Here is a 25,771-nt window from a genome sequence, read left to right as displayed (position 1 = left end):
GATGGGGTTGTTTGTTTTTTTCTTGTCAATTTGTTTGAGTTCTTTGTAGGTTCTGGATATTAGCCCTTTGTCAGATGAGTAGATTGCAAAAATTTTCTCCCATTCTGTAGGTTGCCTGTTCACTCTGATGGTAGTTTCTTTTGCTGTGCAGAAGCTCTTTAGTTTAATTAGATCCCATTTGTCAATTTTGGCTTTTGCTGCTGTTGCTTTTGGTGTTTTAGACATGAAGTCTTTGCCCATGCCTATGTCCTGAATGGTACTACCTAGGTTTTCCTCTAGGGTTTTTATGGTATTAGGTCTAACATTTAAGTCTCTAATCCATCTTGAATTAATTTTCGTATAAGGAGTAAGGAAAGGATCCAGTTTCAGCTTTCTACTTATGGCTAGCCAATTTTCCCAGCACCATTTATTAAATAGGGAATCCTTTCCCCATTTCTTGTTTCTCTCAGGTTTGTCAAAGATCAGATGGCTGTAGATGTGTGGTATTATTTCTGAGGACTCTGTTCTGTTCCATTGGTCTATATCTCTGTTTTGGTACCAGTACCATGCTGTTTTGGTTACTGTAGCCTTGTAGTATAGTTTGAAGTCAGGTAGCGTGATGCCTCCAGCTTTGTTCTTTTGACTTAGGATTGTCTTGGAGATGCGGGCTCTGTTTTGGTTCCATATGAACTTTAAAGCAGTTTTTTCCAGCCTTTTTTTTTTTTTTTTTTTTTTTTAACCTTTGTCTTGCCTTATTGCACTTGCTAGAACCTCCAGTACAATATTGAATAGACTAGGTGAGAGGCTACAACCTTGTTTTGTTCCCAATCTTGGGCAGAAAGCATTCAGTTTTTCACCATAAAGTATGATAATAGCTATAGATTTTTTGGTATATGTCTTTTATCAGGTTGAAGAAGTTCCTTTTTTTTTTTTTTTTTTTTTTTTAGCTTGCAAAAGTTTTTATTACGAATTGATGTTGGGTTTTTTCGGGAGCTTTTTTTTCTGTTTCTGTTGAGATGATCTGACAGTTGATTGGTCAGTTTTTATTCTGTTATATGGCAAATGACATGGATTTCTCCCTAATTTATTCTGTCAAGGCATAATTGAAATACAATGAAATTTACCCTTTTGTTGTACAGTTCTATGTGTTTTGACAACATGTACAGTTGTGTGACCACTACAACAATCAAGATACAGAATAGTTCTCTTATCCTCAGAAACTCCCCTATATCTCTTACAGCCAATTCCTCTCACACCCCTGGTCCTTGACAAACACTGATCTGTACTCTGTCATTATTGTATTTCCTTTCCATCAGTGTCATAGAAATAGAAACATAGAGTATGACTTCCTTCACTTAGCATAATGCATTTGAGATTAATTTGTGTTGTTTGTGTATCTGTAGTTTGCATGTTTTTGTTATTGTTAAGTAGTATTTCATTGTATGGATATAGCACAGTTTGTTTATCCATTCACCTGTCGAAGGATATCTTAGGGTTTTTTTTTTTCCTTAGGTTTTGGCAATTACGAATAAAGCTACTGTTAAAAACACGTACACGTTTCTATGTAAACTAATTTTTTCACTTGGGTAAATACCTAAGAGCGGGACTGCTGGGTCATATGATAAGTGTATGCTTAACTTTGTAAGAAAATGCCAAATTGTTTATCCAGTTAGTTGTTTATTGCTGGTATATAGAAATACAATTTATTTTTGTATATTAACTTTTATCTCATGCCTTTATTATTTTAGCTTTTTTATAGGTTTTTAGGATTTTCTATGTAGACTATCATGCTATCTGTAAATACAATTTTATTTCTTCCTTTCTAATCTATATGTCTATCATTTCTCCTACTTCCCCTATTGCATTGGTGAGAACCTTCAAGATGATGATGAATAGGAGTGGTGAGAATAGACATTCTTCTGTTCTTCCTGATCTTAGGGGGAAAGCATTCTGTCTTTCACCATTAAGTTTATTAACTGTAGTTAATTTTTTTGAAATACTTTGTGTCTCTAGTTAGTTGATTTGGTGAATTATTTTGACTGATGTTCAAATATGGAACCAACCTTGCATTTCTTTTTTTTTTCTTTCCAACTTTTACTTTAGGTTCAAGGATTACATGTGCAAGTTTGTTACATGGGTAAATTGTATGTTGCAAGAGTTTCATGTACAGATCATTTTGTCACACAGATAATCAGCATGATACCCAATAGGTAGTTTCTCAGTCCTCACCCTCCTCCCACCCTTCACCCTCAAGTAGGCCCCAGTGTCTATTGTTCCCTTCCTCCTATCCATGTGTACTCAGTGTTTAGCTCCCACTTAGAAGTGAGAACATGTGGTATTTGATTTTCTGTTCCTGCATTAATTCTCTTAGGATAATAGCCTCCATCTACATTCATGTTACTACAAAGGATGTGATTTTGTTCTTTTTTATGGCTGTGTAATATTCCATTCCAACCTTGCATTTCTTAGATAAACTCTATTTAATCGTGATATATCATCCTTTTTATGTATTATTAAATTCAGTAATACATTTAAAAAATCTTGTTTAAATTTTTGTATCTGTGTTCATGAGGGATACTGATGTGTAGTTTTTTGTAACACCTTGGTCTGTTTCTGGTATCAAGGTAATGCTGGCCTCAGAATGAGCTGGGAAGTAGTTGTTTCTCTTCAAATGTCTGGAAGATTTCGTGTAGAATTAATATTGTTTCTTTCTAAAAAATTTGGTAGAATTTACCAGGAAAGCCATCTGTGACTAGAGAGATTTATGTTTCTTGCTTAGTTTTGCTTTTTGGGGAGAGGGATGTTAACTAAAATAAAGTTTTAAAAATAGATAAAAGATTGTTCAAAGTCTCCTTGAGTAAGCTTTGGTAGTTTGTGTGTTTCAGAGAACTTGTCTGTTTCATCTTAGTTGTCAAATGTATTGGCATAAAGTTGTTCATCATATTCCTTTATGGTTCTAATATCTGTAAAATCTCAGCCAGGTATGATTGCTTATGCCTATAATACTGGCACCTAGAGAGGCTGAGATGGGAGGATCACTTGAGCCCAGGAATTTTAGACCAGCCTGGGCAACATAGCAAGAACCTATCTCTGTTTTTAAAAATTAAAATTTTAAAAATATGTAATGATGTCAACTATCTCATTCCTGTTTGTATGCTTTCTCATTTTTCTCAATCAGTCCAGCTGGAGGTTTGTCATTCTTATAATGGGTAAAATGGTAATTTTTATGTTATATATATTTTACCACAATAAAAAATTTCAAAACAACTCCCAACTCATTAATTTCCACTCTGATCTTATTATTATAACTATTATTATTATTATTATTTTCGAGACAGAGTCTCGCTCTGTCACCCAGTCTGGAGTGCAGTGGCGTGATATCAGCTCACTGAAAGCTCCGCCTCCCGGATCTTTTTTTTTTTTTTTTACTTCTGCATACTTTGGATTTATTTTGGTCATCTTTTTTTACTTAAGGAAGAAACTAAGGTCATTGATTTACTTCTTTTCTAATATAGGCATTCAGTGCTATAAGTTTCCTCTTAAGTACTCCTTTAATAATATCCCACAAATTTTCATAATGTTACGTTTTCATTTTCATTCAATTCAAAATACATTCTAATTTTCTTATTGATTTTTTTTCTTTGAACCATGGGTTATTTAGAAGTGTTATTTAGTTTCCAAATGTTTGTGGATTTTTCCAAATGTCTTTTTGTTATTGATTTCCAATTTAATTCTAATATGGTCAGAGAACATACTTCATATGACTTGAATCCTTTTGAACTTATTGAGACTTATTTTATGGTCCAGAGTATGATCAATCTTAGTAAATGTTCTATGTGTACTTGAGAAGAATGGGTATTCTGCTGTTGTTGGATGGAGTGTCTATAAATGTCAATCATGTTGATTTAATTGATTGTGCTGTTAACGTCTATTGTATCCTTGCTGATTTTCTGCATACTCGTCCTATCAATTATTGGGAAATAGGTATTGAAATCTCCAAATATAATTATGGAGTTTTTCCTTGGAGTTCTACATTTAGAATTAATTGACCCCTGTATTATTATGAAATGGACTTCTTTATTCTTGGTAATATTCTTTGTTCTAATATCTACTTTGTATGATATTACTGTAGCCCCTCCAACTTTCTTTTTATTAATGTTAGTATGTTCTTTTTTTTTTTTTTTTTTTGTCATGGTGTATTTAATGTTAACCTATTTGTGCCTTCATTTTTAAGGTGTGGTTTTTTTTCTTTTTTTTCTTTTTCTTTCTTTTCTTTCTTTCTTTTTTTTTTTTTTTAAGACAAGGTCTTGCTCTGTTGCCCAGGCTGGAGTGCAGTAGCACAATCACGGCTCACTGTAGCCTTAACCTCTTGGGCTCAAATGATTCTACTACTTCATCCTCCCAAGTAGCTCAGACTACAGGCACATGCCACTGTGCCTGGCTAATTTTTGTATTTTTTGTAGAGATGAGGTTTCACCATGTTGCTCAAGCTGGTCTCAAATTCCTGGGGTCAAGTGATCTACCTGTCTCAGCCTCCCAAAGTGCTGGGATTACAGGTGTGAGCCACCACACCCAGCCAAGGTGTGGTTCTTATAGGCAGCATATATTTGGGTCTAGCTTTTTTTTTCCATAGACAGGATCTCACTCTGTTATCCAGGCTGAAGTGCAGTGGCATGATCATAGTTCACTGTAACCTCAAATGCCTGGACTCAAGTGATTCTCCCATCTCAGTCTCCTGAATAGCTGAGACTACAGGCGTATACCACCATACCTGGCTAATTTTTCTACTTTTTGTAGAGACCGGGTCTCACTATGTTGCTCAGGCTGGTCTTGAACTATGGGCCTCAAGTGATCCTCCCAAAGTGCTGGGACTACAGGTGTGAGCCACTGTGCCCAGCCATGTCTAGCTTTTTAAATCCAATCTGAAAATCTCTACAACTTAATTGGGGTGTTTAGACCATTTACATTTAATGCGATTATTGATACAGGTAGGTTTGAGCTATCATCTTGCTGTTTGTTACTTGTACATGATTTTGTTTCATGTATTTTGGTGCTTTGTTATTAGGGATGTAAACATTAAGGATTATATTCTTTGAACAATCGGCTCCTTTATCATGAATCCTTTTTATCCCTAGTTTTATTTTTTGATAGGAATTCTACTTCATCTGATTCTAATATGATCACTCCAGCTTTCTTTTGATTACTATTAGCATGGTATACCTTCATTAAAAGCAGAAATATTCTCAGGGATAGTTACTGTTTTAAAAAGTGAATTTTGGCTGGGCATGGTGGCTCACACCTGTAATCCCAGCACTTTGGGAGGTCAAGGTGGGTGGATCACTTGAGGCCAGCAGTTCAAGACCAGCCTGGCCAACATGGTGAAACCCCATCTGTACTAAAAATACAAAAATTAGCCAGGCGTGGTGGCACATGCCTGTAATCCCAGCTACTTGGGTGGCTGAGGCATGAGAACTGCTTGAACCTGGGAGGCAGAGGTTGCAGTGAGCTGAGATCACGACATTGCACTCCAGCCTGGGCGACAGAGCGACACCCTGTCTAAATAAATAAATAAAAAGTGAATTTACTGAATTTTGTTTCCTTTTTTAAAAATCCCATTCATCTACTTTAAAAATTAAAAATAGATATTTATTAAATAGAATAGATCATAAAATATTCAATTTTTTGTTATGTTAAGGGCAAAGGAAAAAATGGAGAAAATAAAGAACAGAGCACATAGAAATACTAAGAATCTGGAGAAAGATTTTCTGGAGAAAGTCTCTTTCTTGTGACCTTTTGGCATGTTGCTGTTAAAGGCTCTTTGAGAGGTACTGACATTTTTGGTATGTGTAGGTATGAATGGATATCACACTTGTAGTTACTTGGGCTCTGGTTCAAATAAGTTAAGTCTGGAGCTGAATCTAGCCCATGAGCCAGTGATTCCTCATCCCTAACCCAGACATCACTGATTTCTCGTCCAGAATTGGCTTGGAAACGAAATTGAGGTTATGGTCAGTACTGAGGAAGCCAAACGCCATCTGAATGACCTCCTTGAAGATAGAAAGATCCTGGCTCAAGATGTGGCTCAACTCAAAGAAAAAAAGGAATCTGGGGAGAATCCACCTCCTAAACTCCGGGTAAGTACCCTTATGAAAAAATGTTGCCAGTAATCAGACTCTACATTCGCCAGAAATCCTTATAACTTTGGAGGATTACTTTCCTTTTAGTATTTCACCCTTGTTCCCACTATTATTTACAGAGGCGTACATTCTCCCTTACTGAAGTGCGTGGTCAAGTTTCGGAGTCAGAAGATTCTATTACAAAGCAGATTGAAAGCCTAGAGACTGAAATGGAATTCAGGTAACAGGGACTATCTCTAAGCCATTATAAAAATTTATGCCTGGAATCAAAGATAGAACCTATTAATCCAGTGATTCAAAAGCCTTGTGATGGTGGAAAAACGCGAGAAAATAACCATTTTTTTTAAACCAAACACTGTACTAGGTATCTTAGATACATTTTCTTATTCAGTCCCTTTGATGCCTTATGAGGTAAGTATCATTCTTCTCATTTTAGAGATCTAAAATTAACTTGGTCATATGGAAGTGGGTTATCAGAACTTATTAACATTAGTGTCACTAAAGTTGATATACAGCCCCCTCGCTGCTAAATTTGACTGGCTTTTTAATAAATAAACCGGTTAATTGGTTGATTTTTAAAAGGAAATTCAGTGATCTTAAGAAATTTGCCAAAGGTAATTAACTGGCTAACAAACAACAGAGCTGGGATTCAAAACACACTCTAATTCCAAAGCCCATGCTTTTTACAATACAGCACAATTTTTTTCTCTTTATTATTTTTTAACTGATAACTAGAGTCAGGCACCATAATTTTTGATGCAGTGGTGTCTCTAAGATGTAGAACCAATAACAGAATTTTAGAGGAACCAAAGAAATGATAATAGAATAGCAACAACACAGAAGGTGAATTTTAGAGATCATCAAGAAAATAGCTATAACATGTAAGTAAAGTTGTCATGAGCATTAAATTAAATTAGTAAAGTACATAACAGTACTTAGCATATTAGAAGTGCTCAATGGGCCAGGTGCGGTGGCTCATGCCTGTAATCCCAGCACTTTGGGAGGCCAAGGCAGGTGGATTGCCTGAGGCCAGGAGTTCAAGACCAGCCTGGCCAACATGGTGAAACCCCGTCTCTACTAAAAATACAAAAAAAATTAGCTGGGCGTGGTGGCGGACACCTGTAATCCCGGCTGCTAGGGAGGCTGAGGCAGGAGAATTGCTTGAACCCAGGAGGCAGAGGTTGCAGTGAGCCGAGATTGTGCCATTGCACTCCAGCCTGGGCGACAGAGCAAGACTCCGTCTCAAAAAAAAAAAAAAAAGGCCGGGCACAGTGGCTCACGCCTGTAATCCCAGCATTGGGAGGCCGAGGAAGGCAGATCATGAGGTCAGGAGATCGAGATCATCCTGGCTAACACAGTGAAACCCCATCTCTACTAAAAATACAAAAAATTAGCCGGGCATGGTAGCACGCACCTGTAGTCCCAGCTACTCGTGAGGCTGAGGCAGGAGAATCTCTTGAACCTGGGAGGTGGAGGTTGTGGTGAGCCGAGATCGTGCCACTGCACTCCTGGGCAACAGAGTGAGATTCCGTGTCAAAAATGAAAGACAGACAGACAAAAAGAAAGAAAAGAAAGGAAAGGAAGGAAAAAGAAAGAAAAGAGAAGGAATAGAAGGGCTCAGTGAAGGCTGCACTTTCTCAGGAGCTCTTCAGGCGGTGTTCCCTGTGCCATGGTCACTCGTATTGGCTCTAAAAAGTAAAAAGAAGAGAAGTGATCAATGAATGTTCTTCTGTCCCTCATCTCCTGGCCCTACACCAGAAATTATGCTACACAGCCTCTTCTAATCATGATTATTTTAAGCAGTTTATGAAATCTAGAAGGAACAGAACCCTGACAGAGATTTTATCGTGTTTTAGGATAATAGATTTTTATTGTCCAGAAGACCTTGGGATCATTTAATCTGGTTTTAGTAATACATACTAACTTTATCTTGGGATACATCTATAAATCACTCAACCTTTGAGTTCCTGCTTTGTGCTACACTGGATGCAGTTGGGATATACAGAAAAAATAGATGAGTTTGCCCTTGCTCTCAGGTGGAAATAGTATCATTACTCACAGTGGTGTCCTGGAATCATTTGTTAAAATTTCAAGAATGTTGTAAACCATTGTTAGTTTACAATTGATTATGGTGAGAATATTTACACCACAGAAACTGACAAAACTTACAAATCAGGGCTGGGGTTTTTGTTTTTGTTTTATGTTTGTTTGTTTTGAGACAGTCTCACTCTGTTGCCCAGGCTGGAGCGCAGTGGCACAATCTTGGCTCACTGCAGCCTCTGCCTCCCGGGTTCAAGTGATTCTCATGCCTCAGCCTCCCAAGTAGCTGGAATTACAGGCACGTGGCACCATGCCTGGCTAATTTTTGTATTTTTAGTAGAGACAGGGTTTCACCATGTTGGCCAGGGTGGTCTCGAACTCCTGACCTCAAGTGATCTGCCTGCCTCGGCCTCCCAAAGTTCCAGGATTACAGGCATGAGCCATTGTGCCCAGCCGAGGGCTGGTTTTTTAAGTGCTGGTTGTTAAAAATTTACCTGCATACCATATGTGTAAGTAAATGATTATGTAAATGTAGGGCAGGTGCCAAGTAGAAGGAATTAGAAGTGAGTTTAGTTAGGAGAAACTTTTTAGAACTGATGAGACTTAAACTAAATTTTGGAATAGGTAAGGGACATGAATTGTCAGAAAAGATAGGAAAGGGCCAATGATAGGTGACAACTCCGAAGTGTTGTGCCCCACCTCTTCCAGAAGCCTTCCCTGACTTTTTAATCCCTCACTAATCTTCCTTCCTCTCTAAACTCTTTCAGAACTTATGATACTCAATTATGACATACTGCTGACATGTTATCTTTATGTTTATTGTTTTATGTTTATTAATTTTGTCATTCTAAAGACAGACTGTAAGCTTGTTGAAGGAAAGGACTCTACATTAGACCAGGGTTGTCAAAGTGTGGTCCGCAGATTCCTGGGGAGCTCCAAGGCCCTTTCAGGGAGTCCAAGTGATCAAAACTATTTTCATAATAATATTAAGGCCTTATTTGCCTTTTTTGCTACATTGGCATTTGCACTGAAAATGCAAACGCCATAGTGGGCTAAAGTGCTGACACCCTAGGCTGAATGAAAGCAGTGGCACCAACCTGAACTAGTAGTTATTGTATGCTTCACCACTACATACTCTCAGGTTTTAAAAAACCAAGCCAGTCTTAATTAAGAGTGGTGTTGCAAGAGCAGTGAAAGTTATTCATTTTACTAAATCTGGACCCTGGAGTTCATGTCTGTGTTAGAGCCTGTGTGACAAAACAGGAAGAACACAGAAAGCACTTCTGCTGCATGCTGAATATGGTCTCTCAAGAAAAGCACTGTGTGCGATTGTTTGAGGTGTGAGCTCAATAGGCCTCTTTTTTCATGGGACATCATTTTTACTTCAATGAACAACTGACAAACTGTGGTTATTAAGACTTGGTTATTTGGCAGACATTTTCTCAAAAAGAACAGAGCAAGCCTGTTGCTTTAAGGAAAACAGCTGACAGTGTTACCTAAGACAAAATGTGAGCTTTCAAACAAAATTTGGATTTGGAAAACTTGTATCTGCCACTGTGAACTTGACAGTTTTTCATAACTTTTCTGATAAGACCAGTAGTGATATTAATAAGTGTGATTTTAAAAAATATATATTATAGAATGAAATGTGTTAACATTTGGAAGATCTGCATGACTCTGGACTAATATTGTCCAAATGGCATTTTATAGAATCATGTATTGGTAAATGAGCCATTCAGATTGCAAGATAGACTGATGAATTTTAATATGAGAGAATACAAAAAGGTTTATTAATAAGTTTCAGATTCAACATTGCAACTAACTCTTAAGGAGGTACCGCTTGTTGAGTTTTAGTGTAGTCTCAAAGAAGACTATTTGCAGTTATCTGAAAAGGCTATTAAAATACTCCTTTTCCCATCTGCATATTCATGTGAGGCCAGATTGTCTTCATTTACATCAACTAGAACAACATGTCACAAAAGATTGCATACAGAGTGAGACATAAGAATCCAGCTGTCTTCAACTAAGCCAGACATTATAGAGATTTGCAAAAATGTAAAATAATCCCTTTTCTTACTGTTTATTATCTCAGAAAATGCTACTTTTCAGAAAATATGTAATGTATAATAGGTTTATGTTTTTGTTTTTGTTTTTTATGTTTTTTGACAGAGTCTCGCTCTGTCACCCAGGCAGAGTGCAATGACGTGATCTCGGCTCACTGCAACCTCTACCTCTTGGGTTCAAGCGATTCTCCTGCCTCAGCCTCCCAAGTAGCTGGGATTACAGGTGCCCACCACCATGCCCAGCTAATTTTTTGTATTTTTAGTAGAGACAGGGTTTCACCATGTTGGCCAGGCTGGTCTCGAACTCCTGACCTCAGGTAATCCACCTGCCTCAGCCTCCCAAAGTGCTGGGATTACAGGAGTGAGCCACCATGCCCGGCCAATAGGTTTATGATTTTTTTTTTTTTTTTTTTGAGACGGAGTCTTGCTCTGTCACCAGCTGGAGTGCAGTGGCACAATCTCAGCTCACTGCAACCTCCGACTTGCTGGTTCAAGCAATTCTCCTGTCTCAGACTCCCAAGTAGCTGGAATTACAGGCACGCGCCACCACCCCCAGCTAATTTTTGTGTTTGTAGTAGAGACAGGGTTTTGTATTTTTAGTAGAGCCGGGGTTTCACCAGGTTGGCCAGGCTGGTCTCGAACTCTTGACCTCAGGTCAAGAGTGCAGAGGCGTGAGCCACTGCGCCCAGCTAAAATTTTTTTCAGTTGTACTTTCTAATACTATAAATCTCTATAGGTATAACACATGTGAACAGAATGTCCTAGATGACTTCAATAATTTTTAAGAGTGTAAAGGGGTCCTGAGACCTCAAAATTTGAGAACTACAGTCTTAGATTATTTTCGTACCCATCTTCCTTATAGAACCAAACTTATCACTGCATATGAAGCACATGCTGGTATGCTCTTTCTCACTAGACACAAGAAATTTGAGAAGAAAACTATTAATGAAACTGAAATACTGTGGAGACTTTGGTCTAGGACATACTTGATCAGAAAGTACCCGGAAGCTATAACCAGGGTCAAAATATCTAGTCTTCTTAGAAACTTCTCAGTCTTGTGGCAGGCACATCAAGATAACCTCTCACAACGCCAGCCCTGGGTATCATTTTGGTACTCGATTGTAGTAAAGAGCATATCTACCTGTTTGTTCTTTTGAGATTTTTCCTTCAGGTCTCCAACCTGAATCTTATCCTTGCATGGGTGGACCACCATGTCACAGTCTGAGCTTATATGGCCCCAAGACAAACTAACATATTTTACTCAATCCATTACAACAGAAGCCTTACTGTGACAAGTCTTTCCAAGTCCCACTTTATGACCCATTTATTTCAACCAGTATTTAATAGAATAAAACCATTTAGATAGTCTCTTAGAGTCCTTTGTCTTATACGTACCGCACGCTAACCGATTGCGCCACTGGAGCCACTAGAGTCCTTTGTTACAGGATTTGCGATACTGTGTAAAATCCTAACCAGATGACTCAAACATTATTTAAATGATATTTAACTGATAGCTCCATCCATAAAATTATTTGAAGTTTCTCCTTAGAGCTCTTCCCCCTTCTCCTTGATGTTCAGGCTACTTGCAGTAAGGCTCACTGTTTCTTTCCCTGAAGGAGTGCTCAGATTGCTGACCTACAGCAGAAGCTGCTGGATGCGGAAAGTGAAGACAGGCCAAAACAACGCTGGGAGAATATTGCCACCATTCTGGAAGCCAAGTGTGCCCTGAAATACTTGATTGGAGAGGTAAACATCACTCTAACCAGCAGTTAGGGGGCTGGCTGTGTAGATTGAAATGAGATGTTAGCCTTGAAATATTGTCATAGTGTTATTGTCACTTTTCATGGTAGAAACCCCAATAACACTAACATTACAGGGTTTAGTAGATAAAAGTTGGTATAAGCAAGTACAGGCCAGTCACTTACAAAAATATAATATGACTCACAAATTGATGCCTGTCATGACTGGCCTATAGCAAGTGCTGAATGTATGTTAGCTGTTGTTATTAGGAAAGACCAAAATGCCATAGTGGGTCACTGGCTAAACATCAACTGTTATACTGTAGTACTTTTTAAAACCCCTATGAGATGTATATTCAAAAATTTAAGATCCAGTCTAGAAAAGGGAAAACCTAAGCATCTTTTGACATATAAAGATTCATTTTAAGGAAAAGCCATCTTTGCTGACCTTAAAATTATATGTCACCTTACATTGTCACCAGAGGAATGAAAATTGATTGCCTCTGGTGATTGAAGCATTTTCACTCAAGACAAGCATACAAACTCCAAACCTACAAGTTTAAACAATGCTACCCTTTATACATTTTTGTGTTAGCTTAGCAGATTTGTTCTACTAAGGAAATCTTGATCAGTCTTGTGAACACTGATACTTATGATGTTTACCATCTGGGCTAGTAGTGAATGTAAAACTAGGCCAGTGTAGGATATCATGTAGCCTGAAGAGCCAGATCTGCAGTCTCAGTCTACGAGTTCTAACATGTGAATATAGACATTCTGAAATGGGACATAATTGGCCATAAGGGTGTGTCCTGTGGATTTCGCTTAAAAATTAAGGAAGAACTTCTTAAATATCAGAATTTGTAATTGTCAGATACTGTTCGGGTTAGGTTTACTCTTACCTTGAGGCAGAGCAAGAAATAAAATGGCCTTAGCAGTGGCTTCTAGCCCCAAGATACATGTCTCAGCAGAAATGTGGACTCTTGGCCTGGGAATAGAACAATAGTATATTTACTATTCAATGTTGGAATCCATATGACATGAAAAAATAAGAATAGACTTGGACGTGGAGGAATTTTTCTCAGACCCTTTCAAGAAAGCTGACATTATCCTGCCTATTGAAAGGGGGAAAGAAAGGTGGTCATTCTTCAAATAAACTGATCTTCTTTTATTCCTTCCAGCTGGTCTCCTCCAAAATACAGGTCAGCAAACTTGAAAGTAGCCTGAAACAGAGCAAGACCAGCTGTGCTGACATGCAGAAGCTGCTGTTTGAGGAACGAAATCATTTTGCCGAGATAGAGACAGAGTTACAAGCTGAACTGGTCAGAATGGAGCAACAGCACCAAGAGAAGGTAAACTCTAGCAAGCCAAGAAGCTACACTGTGAAACTATCATTGCCTTGTATTGTTAGTTTTTTTTTAAAAAAGTGGGGATATGAAATTTCTTTCAAAATCCATGTGGCCTTTTCTAAAGTTTGCAAATAAGAAGAAACCTGAAGCAGAGATGTGACTTGTCTAACTTTATACATACCAGTGACAATGGCTCTTGGTTTCCAACTTAAATATGAATATTAACATGCTGAGAAACAGGCCCAGCGTGGTGGCTCGTGCCTGTAATCCCAGCACTTTGGGAGGCCAATGCAGGCAGATTGCTTGAGTCCAGGAGAGTGAAACCCCATCTCTACAATAAAATACAGAAAATTAGCTGAGTGTGATGGTGTGCACCTCTGATCCCAGCTACTCATAAGGCTGAAGTGGGAGAATCGCTTGAACCCATGAGGCAGATGTTGCTGTGAGCCATGATCGTGCCACTGCACTCCAGCGTGGGCAACAGAAAGAAAAAAAAAAACTATGCTGAGAAATATCCATGCTGTACTCACTACTTCATGCCATGAGAGCAAATGAGAACAGTTTACTTCTAAATCACAAGGGAGCAGTCACCTGGATCACTGCTTGAACTAAGTCAAAATTTCTTTTTCCCTTTGGTACCTTTGTTGTCACCCATTGGGTCGTGTCTTTCTCTAGGTGCTGTACCTTCTCAGCCAGCTGCAGCAAAGCCAAATGGCAGAGAAGCAGTTAGAGGAATCAGTCAGTGAAAAGGAACAGCAGCTGCTGAGCACACTGAAGTGTCAGGTATGATCAAGAGGGAGAGGTCTCCAGAGATGAGTTTCACAGTACTGACTGAGAATCTTGTCTCATTTAGCCCCTTGTACTGGCAGCAAATAGTTAATTACCTACTGGAAAAAAGATTTATAATGGTAGCCTCTACTGCCTTTAGGCCCTATTTGATCAGGTTAGGGGTACTTAGAGTGTAGCCACATATAGGAATAACCTCATTTTTGGTACCAAAATGGCAGCACATACTCCATACCAGACTCTGAGGCCTTGTGGTTCTTGGCCTCAACCCTGAGCTCTAAAGAGTTGAGGAAATGAAATCATCCAGTAGTTACTTAGAATCCTAGGGACATTCAAATCTGACATATTTGTAAAATGCCTGGGGTCTGAATTTCTTCCAGAGGCTAGGAACACCACACCCTTTAGTAGCATGTTGTAGCACTATTTTAGTCTAACTTAGAATCTTTTTCCTGAACCACCAGTCTGTAGGGTTTCCTTGGCACCTTCCATCTAAGACATAAGCAAACTAGTTGTATGCATGGATCTGGTTGTCTTAGGTGCCAGGTAGTTCAGTCAGGCTTATTAAAGTGGCAAGTAAACTGCCTGGTCTGTGTTAAGAAGGGTAAAGAGTAGCATTTATAGACTTCAAGAAAATAGAGCTAAGTTTCTGCGGGTTTCTTAATCAGCATCCCAATGTGAATAAGGGATATGAAGCTAAGGAGTGGAAAAGAATAAGGAAGGCTTGTCAGGCAGAGTCCGTGGTTCCTATGAGTGTGGTCAGAGCTGCTGGGGAGCATTGGAATAGAAGTGGCATTCAGGTCACCTAGGAACTGGGAATCAGACATTTTTCTGGGTGCCAATGCCTGCTGTGCAAAAACCATCTGCTGCCAGCAACTTGGCAGCAGTATGTTTTCATCTATGTGAGTTGTTTGGTAACCCACATGTAGTGCCCAAAATAACCCCACATATCACTGCACTATCTGGAAATAGGATGAAGAACTTGAGAAGATGCGAGAAGTGTGTGAGCAAAATCAGCAGCTTCTCCGAGAGAATGAAATCATCAAGCAGGTAATAGTTTCCCACCCACTTGATAAGCCCTAAGAGACCCTGTTGCTACTGAGGCCAGCTCTTGGGACCAATCCCCATTGTGGTGACTTGGCTCTATTTCATGAGGTCTATATTTAGTTTCCATGTGACCTGTGCATTTCAAAGTGGAATAAACATAAGTTTTTTAATTTGTCATTTTCTGAATCTAATATTGTTGATATTGGAAAGTGGGAGTCAACGTACTCTACTATAATCCTGCCTCACTTTACTATGGTTTAACATTGAGCTAGCCTAGGTCTGGTATCTGTTTTAGTCATGAACACTCCCAGAAGCTGCCCTGCATTATATACTTTGTCTCTTCTTTTCAAATAGAAACTGACCCTCCTCCAGGTAGCCAGCAGACAGAAACATCTTCCTAAGGATACCCTTCTATCTCCAGACTCTTCTTTTGAATATGTCCCACCTAAGGTAAAATGATCAGTGCCTGTGATACCTTTGCACAGCGTAGGTTTGGGGTAAGTGTGCTAAAACTGCCCTTTATAAGAGGTTGACAGTTAAAATTCCCAAATTCTAGTATCTCACATTTCTTTGGAGTCCCAGATAAAACTACAGTTCAATCCTAAGGAAAGTAGGCACTCTCACTCCTCAGAAGGCTGACTTTGGGCCACGGACAGGCATTATTTAACATAACTGAGGAGGAGGAACAGGAGAAAAGAGCAATAATGTTCAGCTGTCCATCCAAAGATACTTATCTCATCATATCATGAGTTTCCCTTTCCTCCCTCAGATTGGTCAGCCTCCAATTTCACTGCCTTCAAAGACTCTGCAAAGCCAAAGGCTAAAGCAGAATTTCTTCTGATTGGTAAAGCCAAGTGGGATGGATTTGAGAGAGTCTGAAATCTTTGCTCTGAGAATATAGTTGGCAACAGTTACTGGGAAGATATGATGCATATGTAGTTTTTAATTTTTATTAAATAACTAAACTACTCCAAACCTTTTTTCTTAGCCAAAACCTTCTCGTGTTAAAGAAAAGTTCCTGGAGCAAAGCATGGACATCGAGGATCTAAAATATTGTTCAGAGCATTCTGTGAATGAGCATGAGGATGGTGATGGTGATGGTGACGATGATGAGGGGGATGATGAGGAATGGAAGCCAACAAAATTAGTTAAGGTGTCCAGGAAGAACATCCAAGGGGTAGGAGCCAGCTCTTCAACTTTTTTTGTTTTGTTTTGTTGTTGTTGTTGTTTTTGGAGTGAGAGTCTCACTCTATGTCACCCAGGCTGGAGTGCAGTGGCGCATTCTCGGCTCACTGCAACCTCCGCCTCCCAAGTTCAAGTGATTCTCGTGTCTCAGCCTCCTGAGTACCTGGGATCACAGGCATGCGCCACCACACCCAGCTAATTTTGTATTTTTAGTAGAGACAGGGTTTTAGCATGTTGGCCAGGCTGGTCTCGAACTCCTGGCCTCAAGCAATCTGTTTGCCTCGGTCTCTCAAATTGCTGGGATTACAGGTATGAGCCACCGCGCCCGGCCTAGCTCTTCGACTTTGTCAGGGGTTCTAATTCTTAGTATTCATTCACTGCCACTGGGATAGTTTTCTGAATCTAGGAATGTGTTGGCCCCATACCCTTCAGCTACCATTTAGAGGCGCTGACTCCACTAAAGGGGGGGCTTGTTGGGCCATCTCTGTGTAGAACCTGGGGCTAGTATAGAGGGCTGCTTGAGTGCACAAGTTGGCTCTCTTCTTGTTTTCAGCTTCTTATCAATTTGAATAGGTAATATTCCATACCATTTCATTGAAGCTGATACCAAAATGATCATAACAATTCTTCATGTTTTTATAGCATTTTACAGTTTATAAACCATTCTCATATATATTACCACTTTTAATCACCACAAAAAAGTCCAGTGAAGGGCCAGGCGCCGTGGCTCACACTTGTAATCCCAGCACTTTGGGAGGCCAAGGCGGGCAGGTCACCTGAGGTTGGGAGTTTGAGACCAGCCTGACTAACAGGAAGAAACCTCGCCTCTACTAAACATACAAGATTAGCCGGGCGTGATGGCACATGCCTGTAGTCCCAGCTACTCGGGAGGCTGAGACAGGAGAATCGCTCGAACCCGGGAGGTGGAGGTTCCGGTGAGCCGAGATCATGCCATTGCACTCCAGCCTGGGCAACAAGAGTGAGACTCCGTCTCAAAAAAAAAAAAAATCCTGTGAGATATTTATTATTTGCATTTTCCAGAGGGACCCCTGACCCACAGGAGGGAAACAACCTTGCCCAAGGTCGTAAAACTACATGACAGTCAGGACTAGAAACCAAATATTCTGACTCCAAGTCCAGTTTGTTTCCCCCACATCATGGTTATGTCAGTAAAAACCTTAGACCAGAAGTTGAGTGTGTACTTTATCTTTGCCTAACAGAGTGATTTCACTCCCTAGGCTAAGGAACAAAAGGAATTACAGAAAAAGCTAATAATTAAGTTCAAACACATTAAGTTAAGGCTAGTTAGGAACAATCTGACTTAGGCATGCTTTATTTGCTTACACAATGATAGTCCTACTCAAACCTAGATGTTTTATGTTGAAACATTAACTTCCCAGGCATTACAGTTGGCCCCCAACTGTGCCCTGCAGCCACATTCCACTTAAAGAGAACAGTTCACAAGTTACCTTAGCTGGCTTCCTACGTTATTTGATTTGATTAGCCTATAGCTCATCACCTGGGGAACTGAGCCTTATAAACCCACAGCACCAGGATGAAGCAAGTCATAAGGTATAGACAGCCATGGTGGTAAGTCATTTGGTCAGTCAGAATCATCAAGAATGCAACATATCATGTGCTCGTAGTGAAACTAAGAACTCATCCTTAGCTTCAGAGAGTTTATGATCTAATGGGAAAACAAGGTAAAGGAATAGAAGCCTACCATAGAGAATATGGTAGCATATTCATCTCAGGGAGATGGACTGGGGAGTTTTTGGTTTGTTTGTTGTATTTTTTCTTTTGAGACCGAGTTTCACTCTTATTGCCCAGGCTGGAGTGCAATGGTATGATCTCGGCTCATCGCAGCCTCCTCCTCCCGGGTTCAAGTGATTCTCCAGCCTCAGCCTCCCAAGTAGCTGGGATTACAGGTGCCCGCCACCACACCCGGCTAATTTTGTATTTTTAGTAGAGATGGGGTTTCTCCATGTTGGTCAGGCTGGTCTCGAACTCCTGACCTCAGGTGATCTGTCCGCCTTGGCCTCCCAAAGTGTTGGGATTACAGGCGTGAGCCACCACGCAAGTTTTTAAGAGTGACTATAAAGCCAAACCAAGGAGGTGTAATTTAAGAAAATGCCATGAAAGAGGTGACTATTGCTGTGTTGTAAGACAGAAAGGGAAATACAGTCTTGGGAGCAACTGCAAGACATTTCTGGCACAATGAATAGCATATTCCTAAGACCTGAAGATGGTAGTGGAACAGAGTTGGGACACTTAGAGAAAATGGGGCAGAGAGTATCTGTCTTTCATTCATTTACTCAACAAACATTTATGGATGTTTTACTATACTTGAAGTAGAGAGCATGAACTGAATGTAGATTAAAAGGTCAGCTAAGGCCGGGCGCGGTGGCTCAAGCCTGTAATCCCAGCACTTTGGGAGGCCGAGGCGGGCGGATCACGAGGTCAGGAGATCGAGACCATCCACAGCTAACACAGTGAAACCCAGTCTCTACTAAAAATACAAAACTTAGCGGTGAGGTGGCGAGGCATATAGTCCCAGCCTCGGGAGGCTGAGGCAGGAGAATGGTGAACCAGGTGGAAGCTTGCAGTGAGCTGAGATCACGGCCACTGCACTCCAGCCTGGGTGACAAGGCGAGACTCGTCTCAAAAAAAAAAAAAAAAAGGTCAGCTAAGTAATGTGGGAGGCAGAGTTGATACACACAGAAAAATGGGTAGGGAGCCGAGGCGTGGCTCATACCTGTAATCCCAGCAGTTCGGGAGGCCAAGGCAGGCAGATCACCTGAGGTCAGGAGTTCAAGACCAGCCTGGCCAACATGGCGAAACCCCATCTCTACTAAAATACAAAAATCAGCCAGTGGTGACACATGCCTGAGAAATCCCAACTACTTGGGAGGCTGAGGGGTAGGAGAATTGCTTGAACCCAGGAGGGAGAGTGATATGGCAGTGAGCTGAGGATCAGCCACTGTGCTCAGCCTGGAGTGAGAAAGACTGTCTCCAAAAAAAAAAAGAAAATGGTAGAGGGGCCTAAGCCTGGAAGAAAGGGGCTGAAATGTGAGGTGAATACAGGTATGCTATATAAAGCTTCATATATTTATTATAGCACTGTTGCTCTAAGCTTAAAAGGGCATCATAGAAGTATATAGCAAATATTGCAAGTAAATAATATTTGCTATTAGTGATATATAATATTTGCTATTAGTGATATTATATACTGCTATAGAAGTATATAGCAAATATTGCAAGTAAATAATATTTGCTATTAGTGATAAATCCTATGTCTAAAACAATGAGGAATTATTCTTTTCTAGGCTTTTCCCCTGATTTTATAATTTGGAAAGTGAATATAACTGGACTTTAAAGGGAGCAAGTTAGCATAAAATCTAGTTTCTCTAAAGTTACCTTTTGGCAATCTGAAAGTACATGGATGCTATGACTGCTCTTTGATCAGACTGCTTGCAGACGTATTACCTGTAGACCTTGATGTTTCACAGAGCACCTTTATTATTACTGCTTCAACCCAGCTGAAGCTGGCTGGGACTATCACTAGATTACTGAAAAGGAGACTGAAGCAGGCACCAAAATGATGACTTGTCCAGAGTTAATGGCTTCCTTACTCAGCCACATTTCCTATATGTACTAAGGAGATGCTGGGGGGTAAGTCATGTGCTATCATAGAAAAAGTAGTAACCTAGAAGCCAGATAGACATGGGTCTTGAGTTTGCCACGGGTTCATTGAGTAACCTTGAGTAAGTCAGTCTCCCTGGGCCTCAGATTCCTTATCTATGCAATGCAGGGTCTAGAACAGCGGTCCCCAACCTTTTTGGTACCAGGGACCGGTTTCATGGGAGATAATTTTTCCACAGACTGGTCGTGGGGGTGGTTTGGGGATAAAACTGTTCCATCTCAGATATCGGTCATTAGTTAGAGTCTCATAAGGAGTGCACAACATGCACAGTTCACAATAGGATTCTTATTCCTATGAGAATCTAATGCTGCCACTGATCTGACAGGAAGCGGAGCCCAGGCTGTAATACTTGCTCGCCTGCAGCTCACCTCCGGCTGTGTGGCTCAGTTCCTAACAGGCCACTGACCAGTACTGGTCCCCAGCCTAGGGGTTGTGGACCCCCTGGTCTAGAATAGATTATGAATAAGATTCCTTCTAGGACTAATATCCTGAGTCAAAGTAACAGTCAAAGTTGTGTAAATGGGTTTTAATAACAATGCCTTTTTTTTTTTTTTTGAGATGGAATCTCGCTGTGTCCCCCAGGCTGGAATGCAGTGGCGCGATCTCGGCTGACTGCAAGCTCCGCCTCCCGGGTTCACGCCATTCTCCTGCCTCAGCCTCCCGAATAGCTGGGACTACAGGCACCTGCCACCACTTCCGGCTAATTTTTTGTATTTTTAGTAGAGACAGGGTTTCACCATGTTAACCAGGATGGTTTCGATCTCCTGACCTCGTAATCCACCCGCCTCAGCCTCCCAAAGTGCTAGGATTACAGGCATGAGCCACCACACCTGGCCATAACAATGCTTTTATATGGTGTTATATGGTATCTGAGAAGTTAGGGGGAATATATGCAAAAGCACCTTGTGAAGGATACAATATCATGCAGATATTGTTGTTAAAGCACTGTAAGCATTTTACAAATATTCTCATTTGTCACATTTGGCAGAAAAGAGGGAGCAGGTATTCTTGCCTCTACCTTACTGATAAAGGAATGGCCTGGGCACGGTGGCTCATACCTGTAATCCCAATACTTTGGGAAACCAAGGTGGGAGGATCACTTGAGCGCAGAGTTCAAGGCTGCAGTGAACTATGATTGTGCCACTGCACTCCAGCCTCAGTGACCGAGTGAGACCCCCATCTCTAAATTTAAAAATTAAAAAAAAGAAAGAATCGAGATTAACTTGGATGAAGTGACTTGTCCAAGGTCATGCCAAGCATTAAATATAAGACTAGAGCCTGAGTCTCCAAATTCCTAGTCTGGTATTCTTTGTTTTTTGTTTTTGCCACAGCATCACTTACCAATCCTGGTATTTTTTTTTTTTTTTTTTTTTTGACCAGATCTTATCCTTCTGAAGTATGAGGTACAGTGTAACACTGAGCTTAGTGCTAGAGGAATTATGGACTCTAAAACAGTAGTTCTCAAGTCTAGCCACACATTGGAACCCCCAAGGGAGCTTTTAAACATGGAGCCTGGGACCCCACCCCCAGATATTCTGATGTAATTAGTCTGAGGTAGGACATGGCCTTTTTGAAAAGCTGCCCAGAGATTTCTTATGTGCAGCTAGAGTTGAGAACAACTGGCTTAAGTTGAGAACAGAGGTCTTTCAGCTCTGCTTTCCACTCTCTACAAAGAATCCCTTGGCCGGGTGTGGTTGCTCATGCTTGTCATCCCAGCACTTTGAGAGGCCAAGGTGGGAGGATTGCTTGATGCCAGGAGTTCAAGACCAACCTTGGCAACACAGCTGGATCCCATCTCTACAAAAGAAAAAGAAAAAAAAAAGAGTCCCCCTATTACTTCTCAACTATGGTGCTGGAACATGCTGGTGGGTTGCCAGCAGTTGTGATATACACACACACACATGCACACACACACACACACACCACCCTGTATACATGTAGTAAATACATTTGTAGTTATGCCTGTGATAGGGTCACATTCTGTCTTTGACATTCTAATCTGCTTCCTGGTGTGAGAGAGAATAGGATGAAGTTACAGCTCATGTACGTGGCATTCATGCAACTACATCTGTCATGTATGTCATGACTGTGCTATAATACCACTACCAGGTGTTTATCTAACCTCTTCTTGCTTGAAGACTTCTAATAGGGGGAAGCTCACAGTCTTACAGGACAACCCATTGGACTCCACTAATTGTTAGAAAGTTCCTTCTTGTTTAGCTGAAATGTGCTGTCCTATACATCATCCCAATGGGTCTTGGCTACATAAGAGCCTAATCATTCTTTATGACAGCCCTTCAGATACTGCTCTCATGATATTATCCCTTGGATAAAATAGAGAAACATGGATGAGGTAACAGCCTTTTTGGAGCATTCAGATGAATTTGTAAATGGCCAAAGGACCTTACCCAGGGTGTAGGAATCAGTGGATCACTGTCATCCTGGGGAAGTATCACCAGGACATGTCATAGAACTCCATCTTTCATCCTGTCTTAAAGCAGCAAAGATTTTTTGTTATTATAATGTCTAGCATTGGCAAGGGTGACTAAGAAGGGGACTTCTGGCTGGGCACCATGGCGCACACCTGTAATCCCAATACTTTGGGAGGCTGAGGTGGGCAGATTACTTAAGCCTAGTAATTTGAGACCAGCCTGGGCAACATGGCAAAACCCTGTCTCTGCTAGAAATACAAAAGATTAGCCTGGCGTGGTGACACATACCTGTAGTCCCAGCTACTCAGTGGGGACTGAGGCCACAGGATCACTTGAGCCCTGGAGGTTGAGGCTATAGTGAGCTCTGATCATGCCACTGCACTCCAGCCTGGGTGACAGAGTGAGACCCTGTCTGGAAAAAAAAAAAAAAAAAGAAGGGCATTTCTGTATTGCTATTAGGGATATAAATTGGTATACTTTTCAGGAAAGCAACTTGAAAATATGTATCAATAGCCTTTAAAATGTTTCTATCCTTTGACCCAGTAATTTATAGGAATTTATACTAAGGAAATAGACATTGGTATGTAAATATATTTATTCGTTCAACAAATTTTTTTCTGGGCACCTATGTGCCAGGCACTGTTTCTAGCTGCTGAGAAGACATGAAACAAGACAGGTGAGATTCTTTGCCCTCATGAAACTGGTATTCTTGTGGGGAGAGACACACAGTAACCAGAAAAATAAGATAATTTTAGATAGTGATGAGTGGAAAAGAAAATAAAATATAGTGAAGTCATAGAGAATGTGGGATGGGAAAAGAGCACTTTAGAAGAGTGCTTGGGCCGGGCGCGGTGGCTCAAGCCTGTAATCCCAGCACTTTGGGAGGCCGAGGCGGGTGGATCACGAGGTCAGGAGATCGAGACCATCCTGGCTAACATGGTGAAACCCCGTCTCTACTAAAAATACAAAAAACTAGCCGGGCGTGGTGGCGGGCGCCTGTAGTCCCAGCTACTCGGAGGCTGAGGCAGGAGAATGGCGTGAACCTGGGAGGCGGAGCTTGCAGTGAGCCGAGATCGCGCCACTGCACTCCAGCCTGGGTGACACAGCGCGAGACTCCGTCTCAAAAAAAAAAAAAAAGAAGAGTGCTTGGGGCCAGGTGTTGTGGCTCACGCCTGTATTCCCAGCACTTTGGGAGGCTGAGGTGGGCGGATCACTTGAGGTCAGGAGTTCAAGACCAGCCTGGCCAACACGGCAAAACCCCATCTCTACTAAAAAAAGAGTGTTTCGGGAGGCTGGGCATGGTGGCAGATGCCTGTAATCCCAACACTTTGGGAGGATTGCTTGAGGTCAGGAGTTACAAAGACCAGGCTGGGTAACAGCAAGACCCCATCTCATTAAAAAAAAATTTTGTTTAAAGAAGAGTGCTTGCGGAGCTCTCTCTGAGAAGGAAATATCTAAGCTGAGGCCTAAACAGTGAAGAGCAAGTCAGGAAAAGCATCAGAAGAACATTTCAGGAAAGGGGAACAGAAAATGCAAGACCTCGGGGCAAGAATGAGCTTAGTATCTTGAGGAACAACTAAAAAGGCCAGTGTGGCTAGAATGTATTGAGCATAAGCTACAGTCAGGGGATGGGTAGTCAAGGGCCAGATGATGGAGGGCCTTGTCAGTCATAGTACAGTTTAGATTATATTTCTATACAAGGATATTTACTAAAACATGATTGATAATAGTGAACAATTTCTTTCAAAACAATCTTAATATTTAACATTAGGGGACTGGTTAAATAAATTGACATTATCCCCATGAGGAAATATTATACACAACTATTAAAAGTCAAGTGTTTTGGTTTTCAAGTTTTGTAAAGTGATATATATTTTTTTGCTAATCAGAAAAAAGATGTTATTGTGGTTTCTACAGAGCAACTACAGAGCAAAGGTGATGGTTCTCATATGAAAAAAATTTAAGGGCCTGAATTTGACTATAAGCTCAGTATGAATCCACAAAGATGTGACAGGAAAAAAAAAGCAACGATTTTAGGCCTCATTAACAGGACTACTGGGTCCGTAACAAGGGAGGTGTTTATCATAGTCCACCCCACAGTGGTCACACCACATTTAGAAAGTTGTGCTCATTTCTAGATCTCACAATTGAAGAACTTTGACAAATTGGTGTATAGTCAAGGTGGTGAGGATACATGAGAACCATGTCATGTGGTGAATCATTGAAGGAACTAGGTACATTTAACTTTGAGAGGATTTGGACAGAAGGGGACTGGGGAGTAGAAATTATGTTCAGGTTTTAACAGTTATTCTATAGAAGTGGGGTTAAACTCATTCCATGTCATTTTAGATGGCAGAATTGGGTTCTATGACTAGAAGTTATATAGAAACTATTATTACCTCAGGATAAATAGAGCTTCAGATAATTAGACCAGGGATGTTAAGAGGAGCTTCGTACATCAAACCAGTCGTTAGATGGTTGCTGAGGTCTCTTCTCACTCTGTTCCTTCATCCTGTGAGCTTGGCCATCTCTATCTTTTCAAAGCCAAACTATCCCACTTTCTTCTATGATTTTTCTTATAGCATTGTTTCCTGTAATTCTGATCACTCACCTCTTTTTTGTTTAACATCCTCTTTATAAAACATACACACTGAATTCCTGAATGTGCATACAAGAAAACATGCTTATCAATTAAACTGGTTTAATAAACGGAAAGCCCTTATAACAGTGCCTGGCACACATTAATGTTAGCCATCACTACTGCAGCTTTGTTTATAAGAGTGGAAAATGGCACTATCAGGAGAATGGGTAAATTGTGGCAAGTTCATAGAGTGAAAATGAATGGAATTGAGCTATATGTATCAACATGTAAGATGTCATTTATACAAGGTTTAAAAATGTGTAAGACAATTTCTTGTTTATTTTTGTTTTTTTACAAAAACTCATATGTGTGGCCAGGTGCTGTTGCTCACACCTGTAATCTCAGCACTTCGGGAGGCTGAGGCAAGAGGATTGCTTGAGGCCAGGAGTTCAAGACCAGCCTGGGCAACATGGCAAGACCCTGTCTCTACAAAATCAAAAACAAAAAATTAGCCAGGCGTGGTGGCATGTGCTTGTGGTCCCAAATACTCTGGAGGCTGAGGAAGGAGGATCACTAAGTCCAAAAGGTTGGGGCTGCAGTGAGCTATGATTGTGCCACTGCACTCCAGCCTGGGTGACAGAGCAAGACCCTGTCTCCAAAACAAAACAAAACAAAACAAACAAAAAAAACTAATGTGATAGGAATGTTAAATACCTAATTCAGTAGACTGTTTATC

General features: G+C 40.6%; 1 protein-coding gene across 1 annotated transcript in view; it reads left to right on the top strand.

Moving 5' to 3' along the window:
• KIF4A (kinesin family member 4A) overlaps window positions 1–25,771 on the top strand; it is a 130,012-nt gene that overhangs the window by 99,041 nt on the left and 5,200 nt on the right. The window contains exons 21-28 of the mRNA XM_021932678.2: window positions 5,958–6,113; window positions 6,236–6,336; window positions 11,836–11,965; window positions 13,137–13,307; window positions 13,980–14,087; window positions 15,060–15,137; window positions 15,489–15,584; window positions 16,123–16,311. Coding sequence (XP_021788370.1) covers window positions 5,958–6,113; window positions 6,236–6,336; window positions 11,836–11,965; window positions 13,137–13,307; window positions 13,980–14,087; window positions 15,060–15,137; window positions 15,489–15,584; window positions 16,123–16,311 — 1,029 coding nt within the window. The remainder of the gene's footprint in view (window positions 1–5,957; window positions 6,114–6,235; window positions 6,337–11,835; window positions 11,966–13,136; window positions 13,308–13,979; window positions 14,088–15,059; window positions 15,138–15,488; window positions 15,585–16,122; window positions 16,312–25,771) is intronic.

Source organism: Papio anubis, chromosome X (assembly GCF_008728515.1).
Source record: "Papio anubis isolate 15944 chromosome X, Panubis1.0, whole genome shotgun sequence".
Taxonomy (NCBI): Eukaryota; Metazoa; Chordata; class Mammalia; order Primates; family Cercopithecidae; genus Papio; species Papio anubis.
Note: the sequence above shows the minus strand (reverse complement) of the source record. Positions and strands in the feature narration are given on the sequence as shown.